General features: G+C 37.3%; 1 protein-coding gene across 1 annotated transcript in view; it reads right to left on the minus strand.

The window, feature by feature from the left end:
* Nucleotides 1–387: 387 nt before the first annotated feature.
* Nucleotides 388–12,783, minus strand: part of SKOR2 (SKI family transcriptional corepressor 2) — a 44,049-nt gene continuing 31,653 nt past the window's right edge. The window contains 2 exon segments of the mRNA XM_017857799.1: nt 388–1,105; nt 6,301–6,366. Coding sequence (XP_017713288.1) covers nt 6,304–6,366 — 63 coding nt within the window. The 3' untranslated portion in view covers nt 388–1,105; nt 6,301–6,303.

A 12,783-nucleotide genomic window follows, 5' to 3' on the forward strand; every position in this document is an offset into this window, starting at 1 on the left:
ATCTTGGCTGCAAAGTGTTCAGTATTTATCTCTCTCATCTGAAAGGCAGAATTTGGGGCATAATACGATCTTGTGGACTTGGATTTAACATCACAGTAAGTGGGAAGGCCTATGGTGGGCTCTATCAGCAACACTACTGTAAGACCTATCAGGAATTTAGAACATTCCTTTACCTATACAAAGATCCTAAAACAATGGGGGAGTTGTCCAGATGCTGACAATGACCAAAGGCTGGGCTAGCCTTTAATAATCATTTTTGAAGGAATTCTGTTTTCAAAATAATTTATTCAAATATTTTATACCAAAATAATTCTTAAAAGTATGAATTTCTCTTAGTTATCCTCAAGCAAATATGCATTTAACTACATGAACACAACTATTACTTCATAGTTTTTTATTATAGACTTTTTTTATCCACATGAATGTTAAAGAAACTACAACAGAGTTAAATACCATTTTTGATAACATGATTATATTCTTAATTACACTCAATATTAAACTGTAAAATATTTCCAGAGGAATACAATCTTCATTCATACAGCAGGCAAAGTACAGAGAGGAAGGGGCCACGTGTTAAGTCTGTCCAGTTTGCTATGAAAAGCAGGTTTGTACGGCTGGTGCCTTCCCATCCGTTGAAACGCGATCCCCACTCCTAGGACAGGTCTTATGTTTTCTTTCCACCAAGAATCACTTCTTCAAAAGGAAAAGACAGTTTTGTAGAGTTGCTTTCTCCATGTGTGCAGCACTGAGACTGCCTGAGACCATCCATGGATTTCCCAACCCAGTTGGCTAATAGCACTTCCCATGCTCTGGGTTCAACTGTCCTTTAAAAATACGAAGACTCAAACTTTGGTTCCACCAAAAGATGCGACAAGCATTGACTGCTCTGGTTGGCTCCCCCCTCCCCCCACTAATGAATGGCTGCTACAGTCTATTTTACATGGTTGTCCATGCTGTTTTGAGGTCACTTGTCCTTAGGTTCTCCTGAACCTGATTTTGTATTTAATTCCCAAGCCCTTTTGATCTGCAGTCTTTAATGCGGGTCAGAAATGCTCCATGGCAGACTGTATCTTACAAGAGAATAAGAGTAAGTCGTTCTGTGCACCTGGGACAAGACAAAAGCACAGAATAACAAGCTGAGCCTAATATAATCAGATAATTTTAAAACATGTAGAGTAATATTTGGTATACCTCCTTAGGAAAAGACATTTTGTCTGCCACCCTAGGTTATATATCTCTGATGACATTGAGTCAAATCAGAAATATTAAATGAGAGTGTGCTGGTTTGCTGTGTCCTTTTTACAGTAAAACCATTTAGATGGGTTTAGAAGCTGGGATTTGTTGTTGGGCAAAGACAAAAGCAGCCTGCAGTGAAAGGGGCAGACAGAATTTCATGCTCTGGTGCTCTGTTGGTTTTGATTGGATGGCCCAAGTTATGTTTATTTTTCTTGTCGTAGAGTGTCAGGGCAACATAGAAGTATGAGCGGAGGTTTTGTGATTCAAAATCAATGAAATGATTGGATTGGTTGTTAACTGCGTTTTTATAACTGATAATACAAGATGTGAATTAGGCCACAATTTTAGGTGGCAAACCAGAGGAGAGCAGACAAAGTATGGAATGCAGAGTCAGCCCCAGCCTGGCTCAAATCCTGTGACTTCCTAGCAGTGAGACCACAGGCAACTTACTCATCTCTTGTCTCTTTAGCCTTCTCAGCTGTAGGGGGGTGAAAGCAGTAATACTTACCTCAATGGGTTGTTCCAAAGATTGAATAAGATAATCAACATAAAGTCCTTAGAACAGTAGGGGCACATCATTATTCTCTACAGAGATTCTTAAAAGAACCTCTTATGTCTGACTAAAGATGAGAGAAATGAATGTACCACTCTCCCTCTTTATCTTTGATCTATACAAAGGGAAGACACAGAATGTTCAATTAAAATCCAATATCTTTTTTTTTAAGACTCTTGTTGTTACTTTCATAGTAATTATTCCAGAAGTGAAACAAAAATAAGAGTTTACCAAAGAGGTAGATATAGTTAAAATACCAATAAAAAATAATATTCCAGATGCTCCAGAAAGATGCAATGTAGCAATTAGTGATTAAGAAAATGCAGACATAAGGCAAAAATAGGTGGGTCATGCTGTTGCGTGTTACATGTGGTCCTGGGCTGACTTTCATGAAAGTGGCCCTTTTCTGGGGAAAAAGAGATAATATATCAGAAAATTGGCACACAAAAGTGGCAGCCAAAATTTTAGAGCTAGTAGAGATTTTGACCAGGTTTGGCCATCCACATTTTATAGATAAGAGTGAGACTCAAAGAGATGAAATGATGTTACTCAAGATAACACAGGGAGATAGCACCAGATCTGGCACCCAGTCTCCCTCACCACCAGCTAAGGACCCAAGGAAGACAGAGAGAAGGTTTTAGGGTCAAATAGACCTGGATTGAATCCTGTATCTGTCACTTAAGAGCTATGTGACTCCCTGAGCCTCAGTTTCTAAGTATGAATTGGAGGTAATAACAGGATCTACCTTACAGCATTGTAAGGATAACACAGTAAGTATTTAGCCAGTATCTGGCATAGTTAGTGCTCAATAAATGATCATTATTATCATTTCCAGTTTGGCCAATGAGTTTCTGCATGACTATGAATGAGACATTTCCCTGATTCACTTTCTACTTATGTAAAATGGTTTAATTCTTGTCTGTGAAAGTTGTGGATGCTTCAACCAGTTACATGAATGATAACTGCAAAACGTTTAAATGTGTTTGGAAGAAAATGAATGTAAAGTAATAATTAAAGTAGTGTTAATGTCATACCATTTTTATTTGGGGACGGATTTCACACAGATTACACTGGGTTATCTGCGCAGGAAGTGGGTCACAGAATTAACTAGATGTTAGGAAGGCCATCGGGAATAATACTGGCATTAAAAATGGGCCCAGGTGAAAGGATAATGTCTGCAACATTTTGAAGTTTTTTCAAAAAGGATTTTTTCAAATCCTTTCCATTGTACTCATGAGCTCATAATGAGACAAATACGAAGAGCGGTACAATGTCTAATCTAATAGGGCTTGTTTTAGGAGGTAGTTTGAAGGTAAATAAAAAAAACTACACTTTAACAGCTGGTAGCTTAACAAATAGAATTCATTGCCCCAATGGGGACTATGCTTAGGTTGAAGAAAGGTGAAGATAAATCCATGGGTAATGGATCTTTATGGTGTTACCAAGGGAAATCTAAGAGTATTCAGTGTATATGCCTACATTTTGAGGTTGATATTGTTAAGAACAACAATTTTGCTCTTAAAGTATCTTGACCTGGGTGGATCTTTATTTTGACTCAACATGGAATTTCTTATGTTCTAATGTAGGACAAAAAAAAAATGTGCAGATCAGTGATATGTGGCAGTACTCGCTCAGCTTACTAAGTGGATTGCCTGTGGTTTTGAAAAGCTTCCTCCTCTTAATAGTAATATTGGAATCCACTGGGTGGCAAGAATACAGCATACTACCTTAAGGGTCACTCTTGCATAAGACATTAATGCATCAGTCCCTAATTTGGAAACCTGTGGTCACTCTGCAAGACAGAATGTGTCTCTCTCCCTCGGTGTAATGATTTTTATCTTGTAATCTCTCTTGGGGTAACTCCTTGCAGGCTTGGCATGTTGAGAATCAGAGACTGCCTCTAACAATACAGTCATGATTCTCTGCTTGGCTGATTTAGCTAAGCATTTAAGTAACCACTAATCTTCTGAAAGCACCAGGGTCTACTTAGAGAAATCCCTGTTGTCTGCAAGGATGGAAACAAAATCAGCATGGAGGAAGCATTAGTTACTAAACACAAATCAATCTTTTTTTTTCTTTTTTCCACCTAACCATATGCTAGGTCACTATCAGAGGTGTAGTTTCTGGGCAGTGAGTCTTAATCTGTAGGTGCAAAATGGGCTCAGGTCTGACAAATAGGGAAGATGGGTTGGGGAAGTATAAGGAATACAAAGAGAGTTTATCGAAGCTCTTAAGTATAAATCAAATCACATTCTAAGGCTGGGCATGGTTGTAATCTCAGCACTTTGGGAGACCAAAGCAGGAGGACTGCTTGAGCCCAGGAGTTTGAAACCAGCCTGGGAAATATAGGGAGATCCTGTCTTTACAAAATAAAAAAAAATTTGCTGGGCATGGTGGCATGCACGCCTATAATGCTGAGATAGGAGGATGGCTTGAGCCAGGGTGGTCAAGGCTGTATTGAGCTATGATCACATCACTGCAACTCCAGTCTGGGCAGAAGAGTGAGACCCTGTCTCAAAACAAAACAACAAAAACCCCATTCTAAGGGACGAATCTCCCAAGTGCTGAGTAAAACAAGCCAGATACAAGAGAATGTTCTATGCAATGTCATTTACATAAAGTTCAAAAACAGGCAAAATTTACCATCATTGCGGGTAGGGAGTGGGAGAAGCTGGACAGGGGCACAAGGTTGTTATCAGGAGCTGGAAAGCTAAGTGAGCTCATTGTGAACATTTACTGAGTTTCCTTTTGTTTTTGTTTTCATTGTGTGTGTGTGTTTGTGTGTGTTCCTGGGTGAGTGCAATTCACTGAGTTTTGATTCGTAAACTTCATGATTTGTATGACTTTATGATTTATAAACTTTGAATAAGAAGGTTATTTTTAAAAACATCCTAATATTTTCTCTTGAAAGAAAATTAGTTTGACATTTTCAACCATTATACGTATGGAGTTTATCAGAATTAATTTGAACCATTCTTGCCTTAATTATCTTGATATTCTGAGTTAAAATTCACTGGAATCTAAATGTTCTAAAATTTTCATTTCACACCGCTGGTGTAAACCTGGTCTATTATACTGAGAAAGAAATTGCCCAAAGTCAACTTCAGACTTAATAAAAATACTTTAATATATAGAACAGAGCCAACTTCACAGGTGCATTTGTTAATAACTTCATAGAGATGGAAACAGAATGACTTACTCTCTGAGCACCTCTGTTGCAGTATCATCTGCTCACCAAGAGCAATAAGTCCATGCATTAGGAAGAGGCAGGCACTAGATCCAAAGTCAGGGCCCCCAGAATCTCTTCTTGGCTTTGCAACATGAACATAAAATGTCACATCTCTTATCTGTAAACCTCAGTTCCCCATGTGTAAAATTAAGGGAAAGCACATGAATGAAAGACTGTTTTGGAAAGGGTTTTGAGCACCTGATGAAATGTAACATAATTATTATTATTTAAGACAAATACTGAAGACTACCACTAATAAAGATAATGGCAAGAAAAATTGTCATTTGCACCTGCTAGAGGAAATTCGTGATATGCAGAAGGGAGGTGAAGGAACAAAAGGAACCGTGAGCCTGCACAGTTCTTTTTGCTAACAAATTCTATTGAGTTGAAAATATGTTCCAGAGGGGAGGAGTGGGGAGAGTCATTCTGGTGGGAATGGATTAAATTGATAAATGGCTGCAGTCCTAGCTGGCCATGAGCACTAACAAATGCTACCTTTGGCATCTGTGGTTTTTTCCCTGATTTCGCAATCCTAGTTGTTAGGTCATCCCAACATATTGTTGCAGAAACAAAGTGCTAGTTTTTGCATTCCCACAATTCTAATAATTACATATGTCTTCTTCCATGGGCTGAAAAAGTTTCTTTTCAAATGTTTAGGTATGTTCTGAATATAGCCATTGAATTGTCACTGTCTGCTCTTCCTTAAGAGTCCAAAATAATTGTCTTTCCCATTTTCTTTTAAACTGATATGACCTTGAACCTGGCTTCAGCTGTAGAGAAACTATTACTGGTTTAGGGAAAAGATTAGTTACTATTCCTAGAGCAGAAGGTCTCAAAGGTCTATATCGTCCCCAGTTCGTATTACCACCTGCAGTAACTCTCTGAAAGTCAGATTTCAGGCAGGCTTTTTGGAAGCGAAGGAGAGACAGAGAGGAGACACCCTGAGGATGACTGCTGACACTTCAGTTTCCTTGGGGGCAGTAACTGGGGTGTCAGAACCATAAAGAGCAGAAAGCCGTAAAACAGAAAGAAGATGACTTTTGCAGACTGAATACAGAATTTTTAGTTATAGGAATTTTCCATGGAATTTATAAGAGGTACTTGGCCATTCATTTAGGAAATCCCATCCCCGGACATAACGAAGTTTATCGGTATATTGACTCAAACACAGGATGCAAATTTACCAATCCCTTGGGCTATTTCAAACACATCAATAAAGAATATGTTCAAGCACACAACAATACAGAGAGTTAAGAAAATTGCTTTCCTCTGATGATCTTACCTTTTAGCTTTTGCTAAGATGGGCGCCAAGCTTTTCTTTCCTGATCAAACTTGCTGCATAGGGGATCTATAAGATAAAAATAAGCAACACCATCCAGGTAAGCTAGATTTGGAGACAGATGTGTAATGGAGACCCTTCATCATGCCTAACAATTTGAATGCCAATAGATCCTCCCTGAAAAAAAGAGGTCTCCATCTGCTTAGCAGTATGAGGTTTCTGGGGTACAGCATCCTTAAGGCCTGTTAACAAGTACAGTGAGGACAGAACAGGTGATCACACTGGATTGCTGCTACAGCTAGTCCTTGAGGTTAACATGTGATGTTTCACTTTTAAAGTTTTAAAATTTGCGTTTAATAATATGGTATCATATTTATTTAGGTACAAAAACTGAGTTATGATGTTCTAATATATGTTTAAGGTCATAAAACAAGAATGTGCTTACAAACTAGTTTAATGTAATTGTTCAGTTTATTAGAATGATTTCTTTATAACAGATGTAATTTCTTTATAACATATGCTATCCTTATAAATTACAAATAAGACTAACTAAACCCAAACTATTACTCTGATTAGATTCCCAATAACTGATAAGATGCATCAGAGGCTGGGTGCGGTGGCTCACACCTGTAATCTCAGCACTTTGGGAGGCTGAGGTGGGAGGATTGCTTGAGCCCAGGAGTTCAAGACCAGCTTGGGCAACATAGGAAGGCTCTGTTTCTACAAAAAGTTAAAAAATTAGCCAAGTGTGGTGGCACACACCTGCTACTTGGGAGGCTGAAGTGGGAAGATCGCTTGAGCCCAGAAGATCAAGGCTGCAATAAGCCATGATTGCACTACTGCACTCCAGCCTGGGTGACAGAGCAAGACCCCTTCTCTCACACACACAGACAAAGAAGCATCAGAACTAACTGCACTCAATGGAAAATATGACCTTGAGAATTCTACCTGGGTAAACTTGAAAAGTACTTTTGAATACTGGGGTTTTGAATAAAAGTTGATCACACTTGGTATGCTTCTTTTCATTAGAAAATTCCAATAGTTGAAATTGGACTCAATGTATTATTTAGATTTGCCTCTCCACTAACCCCCGTTAAGGTGCTCTATTCTTATGTTACCCATCTTCAGCATTAAAGGCTAAACTCAGGGCTTTAAAGACTTGAGTCTATTCTACATGTAAAGAATAAATAAATATTCACCCTTCTAGAATGTAATGTGAAATATGGCTGTTAAGTAAAAGCAGTGAGGGAAATAAAATTACTTTCATTCAATTAAGCAATGATATATATATATATAATTTCCCACATTCCAGTATATGGTATGTTTTCCTCTCATTATCAACAGTCCACACATATGAACCTTTATTATTAACGAGAAAGAATTATAAATCTACAGTGATGCTAGTGGCTAAAAAGTGTTGGACCATTTTACTGTAATAATTAGCTGAATCAAACAGTGTTTTTAACAGGAAAGAAAAGACAATAACAAAATAACCATCTCACTATTTTGATATATAACCACAACATAAACATGTCAGATAGGCACATATCTGATAAAGGGTATAGATAGCAGCATTGAAATAAATGATTCATATAGCAACATTAAAAGTTCAATGTCCTAATCTCATATTTTAGGATGCAGGCTGAGATCAGCTAGATAACTATGACAAGGACAGTTACACAAGGCCCTACTCTAGTTACCTCTTCTTTTCACTCTAGGTTATGCTATACCTGCTATTAACAGAGACCCCTTTGAATATTGGTTTTCCATTATGGTGTATGCTGCAATGTGCCAAAGTGTATGGATCACTTCTCTAGATGTATGACATGACAGAGCCTGGAATGGAATTCTATTATTTAGGATGACAAACAATGTAAACTTTTGGGCACAAGGAGTTCCCAATAAAATGTGTTTGTGCCACTCTCACATTTTAAAAAAGTCCTCAGCATCAAGATTAGACACCACAAAGATTTAGCAAGTGTCTGTTCTATGCCAGCCACCAGGAAAGATAAGTTAAATCACCATGGGCCATCTCACTAAAGGAGTAAACTACTCATCCTAATCCAAAGAAACCCGCCTGAAGGATTCTACTTTCAGAGCTAAGTCAAAATGGCTCCTCTTTCTTTTTTTCAGAAGCAATAACACAGCATTTCATTAAGGTAGGAAGCTGAGAAGGAAAAGAAAAGCAAAAAAAAAAAAAAAAAAAGGATTCAAGAAAAAAAGGACATTTCCAAATAAGCATATTTGAGTCCCAAGGGTCCAGATTGGAATTTAAACTGGGGTGAAGAATTATCCCCACCAGAATGTTGATTTTTTTCATTTATTTCATTAAAACAAAATGAAATAAAAGCCAAAAAAAAAAGATAAAAGCAAAAGTAGTGAGCTGAGAATCATGTATTTTTCCATTCTAAGTCCTAAATCATGAATGGTAAATAAAGATTATAGCAGCATGGCCAGTTGTTAATGGAAACAGCATTATTTCACTGATTCCAGGATGCACTTTATCCCCTCACATTTTAACATTCTGAAATCAGATGTATTATAATTGATGGTATCTTAGAATTACAGTTGGAACCTTTTTCTTTATGACTCATCAAGTAGTGGTGCCTCTTACAATTGATGGTGCTTCAGAGTCCATAAAATGCAACATTGGACTTGCAGACACTTCAGCAAATTCTCCCCAACTCGGAAGCTCAGGATTTTAGAGGCTTGATTTAAACGAGTTAGTTATTCCATGCAAATCTACAATAGGACTTACAAAAGCTTTCTTTTCATCTTGACCAGCTTGGAAATTATCGAGATTGGCATGGAGAAAAAAATTCAAAGTATTATGTAACTTCTAAATTACCTACTTGGTTATAGTAGATCAAAAGTACTGGAGTTAAAAAAAAGTGACTTCTTGGTTTGTGCCAGGAGAGTTAACCTGAGCTCACACCTTCAGGTCAGTCAACATCTCAAAAAGAGAAAGATCAGAAGAAAAAGGCTATATAACTAAGGAACAACTGATTGCACTGTCAAGGTGCACAACAGTAGATCAATAATTGGAAATGGACACACAGTAGCCAAAGTCTGTCTACTGCTAGAGAATTTTAAGGCAGCTTCCACGGAAGTTCAGGCTTGCATTAAGTCTCCTGACTTGCAGGGATCTCCTTTTGATGCATATTTAGATACAGAGTCAAAAGCTTCCAGTGGCCCAGGGATCTTCTTCTAAAAATATAATGCAAAACAGTAATGGTTCTATCTATCTTTTTTAAAAAATAAAGATGTAAGACATATATTTACAAACTCTCTAGGTTGATACAGTAGAAATCTGGGCAAGTTCCCATCCTAATGAATACTGGAGAACCTCCAAGAAAAGACCATCTTACTGAAGAGCTATGTCCTTGCCAAAGAACAAGCACTCTTCCAGCAACGATAACGACCTCTCGCTCCTTTCCCTATGAAGAAGCACTGCACTCCCGTCATTAGGAAGTTGTAAACTGCTGTTTTACAAGTCCACAGTGAACAAAACATTAGTCCTTAATCTATTGATTGAACATTATTTTAATTGAGGCTTTTAATGAAGAACTTTGAGACCTAGGTTCCCCCTAGCTGTGTGTGACTGCAGCATTCTGGAAAAACAGCAGAGGGCACTTAAAGACTAGCACATTTTCCCAATCAACACGTCTTGTGGTAGCGATCTGACAAGTTCAAAGGATGTGAATCTGGGTCTAGCCATTTATCATGTGCTCTGTATTGCAGCATCACAATGTCCTCCAAGAACTATGACTAAAAAATAAAAAAGCATGTCTTCAGCAAATCAACAGTAGTAGTTTATACACAGATACACTTCCTTATAAAATTATTGCCAAATTCATAATAATAAAACAAAAGTTTTATCAAGGCATCATCACAATCTCAGTTCATGTAAGTTTTATATTTCAGTCCTTGGAAAACTGTAATCAAAAGGCTATTTACTAAATAAAATCTTCAGTCAGCTTCTTCATCCCAAGGACTGATAAGTTTTGCTTTTAAAATTGAATAAACTTCTCCTAGAATCACAATTCATTTGTGAATGAGAAATCCTTTACCCTTTATTACACTAAATATTTACATTTTCATAAACATGCTAAATTAAAAAACTTTTGTAGTGGTTCATAGGAATAGGAATATATTTCTTTGTTTTGCATAACTAAATGTGGCTTAGTAATAAAATGCTATAAGCACTTGAAAACCCAGGGCAGGGGTGGGGACTTTAATACAAACCATGTTAAATACTAAAATCCCAAAATTTGAGCTATTTTTTAAAAAAGGTAGCTTACAGCCACGTATAAATGTTAAATAATTCCTCACATGCTTTAAATCTCACATTGAGATAAATGCACATTCATTTATAAAGACACAAAGAGAATCAATCATTTGACTCTGTAGTCATCACAACTTTACATTTAACACGGGAAAAAGAAGCAATGGTGCAGAAATGACAGTCAACAGAGAATCTAAAAATGCAGGAGCTGAAGAAATTAATAAGTTTTCTCTCTATAGCAATGATACCCAAGATACTTTCGAAATAAGTTTTTTGAATAGAAACACTTTTTAACAACATAGGATAAATGCATTGTGGGTCTTTGGGAATCATTACAAAATATGATGGTTTTAATATATTTGAATTCTCCATGACTGCAAGATAGAGTGGGTTTTTATGTCATCTCAAGAAAAAAAAATCTGTTTTGTAATATATGCTCCGTAAACTTTAAACATAAAATAATTTTGAGTGAACTGTTCTGTTTTCAGGAAGCAAAGCATGCAACCATATTGACTGATGAATAAGATCATCCAACTAAAATATTCAGAAAGCCAGTAATTGTGATACCTTGCAATTTCTTGATAATCTTTAGATAGAATTTTCTAAAGACATTTTCCCCCAGGTACTTTGACAAATACATCAAGCTGAATAAGGAATTAGATACATTTCTGTTGAAGTAACATTGAATCTGCAGCCTCAATTCTAAAGCAGATAGTCCATGTAAACTATAGGTCTTTTCTGCACAAAACTATATCTAGCCAGATGGGCACGGTGGCTCACGCCTATAATAGTTCCACCATTGTAGGTACTACTTTGAGAAGGGCCATACCATTAAATTCATTACTCACATTGGCATAGCATTTTATGGCTTGTATGTACATTTCATGTTTATTACTCACTTGCACACTTGCACTTGTAATATTCCTACCAGGGCACTAGGTTAAACCTTATAGCAGCTCCTTTTGGTTGAGGAACTGACACTTAATGAACTGTATGGTATGGGTCTCAATCCCAAGTTACAGACGTTAAAGCTCATGTCTGTTAGGTGCAGACAGGGCAGTAATACAGAAGCTCCCCCAAATTTGCTAGTATTCCTTCCTTTAGGAGTTTTGGTAATAGTATTTGCTTAGTGTAAAATAACATTTGAGGAAACTAGGACCAAGCCAGGGAAATTTGGGAAAGAATTAAGAGGACTGCTACATGAGAGTATCAGAGTTGGGTCAGGGTCATCATGGGTGGTGATTCATTCAACAAATGTTTATAAACAGCTGTTTGATGCTGCACACTGTGATAAGTACTGGAGTCAGCATGAAAACCCTGGGCATCTAATGGTAGGGGACACACAAAAAGGGGAAGAAGCAGGAGGGACAAATCATGTCGATTTCTCCAATTTTCATGTTGTTACCCTGGATGTACCTTTGTGTATTTCAGGAATTATATGATACCTTCAAGGGCAGGATGGTGGGGGCGGGAAATTCAAGCTTCTCCCAAATTACTTAATTTGATACCAGGAATAGTTTACTATCTATAGGAATGTGAATTAACAACATTTGTTTAGATAGATGAAAACATGTGATAAAATATTTTACAATACAGCATAACAAAATGATTTAGTAATACCAGTTTTAATCTTCCATGTACCAAATATCTCAAAAGACATGAGACATTTTTTCTTCTATCAATCCTATGTGCTTATTACGTGGAGACAATATAATTTCGTCTTTTACTAAACAAACCAAATGCCAAAGAAAATTAAGACATTAAGGTTGCATAACTGGCCTTGAATAGGGGCACTAAAAGAAATACTGTTTCCTTCTCTAATGCCCATTTTGCTATACTCATCACCACCCCCTGAAATCACAATTTTTTTTGTTGCACATGTGGCAATTTTTTTCTTTTGTTTTAAGAGTATGACAATGGGCTGGGTGTAGTGGTTCATGTCTGTAATCCCAGCACTTTAGGAGGCCCAGGTGGGAGGATCACTGGAGGCCAGGAGTTTAAGACCAGCCTGGGCAATACAGAAGACTCTGTCTCTACAAAAAATTAAAGAATTAGTCAGGTGTGGTGGCGCACACCTGCAGTTCCAGCTACTTGAGAGGCTGAGGTGAGAGGATTGCTTGATTCCAGGAGTTTGAGGCTATAGTGAGCTATGATTATATCACTGCACTCCAGCCTGTGCAGCAGAGTGAGACCCTGTTTCA

Source organism: Rhinopithecus bieti, unplaced genomic scaffold (genome assembly GCF_001698545.2).
Source record: "Rhinopithecus bieti isolate Rb0 unplaced genomic scaffold, ASM169854v2 scaffold_42084, whole genome shotgun sequence".
NCBI lineage: Eukaryota > Metazoa > Chordata > Mammalia > Primates > Cercopithecidae > Rhinopithecus > Rhinopithecus bieti.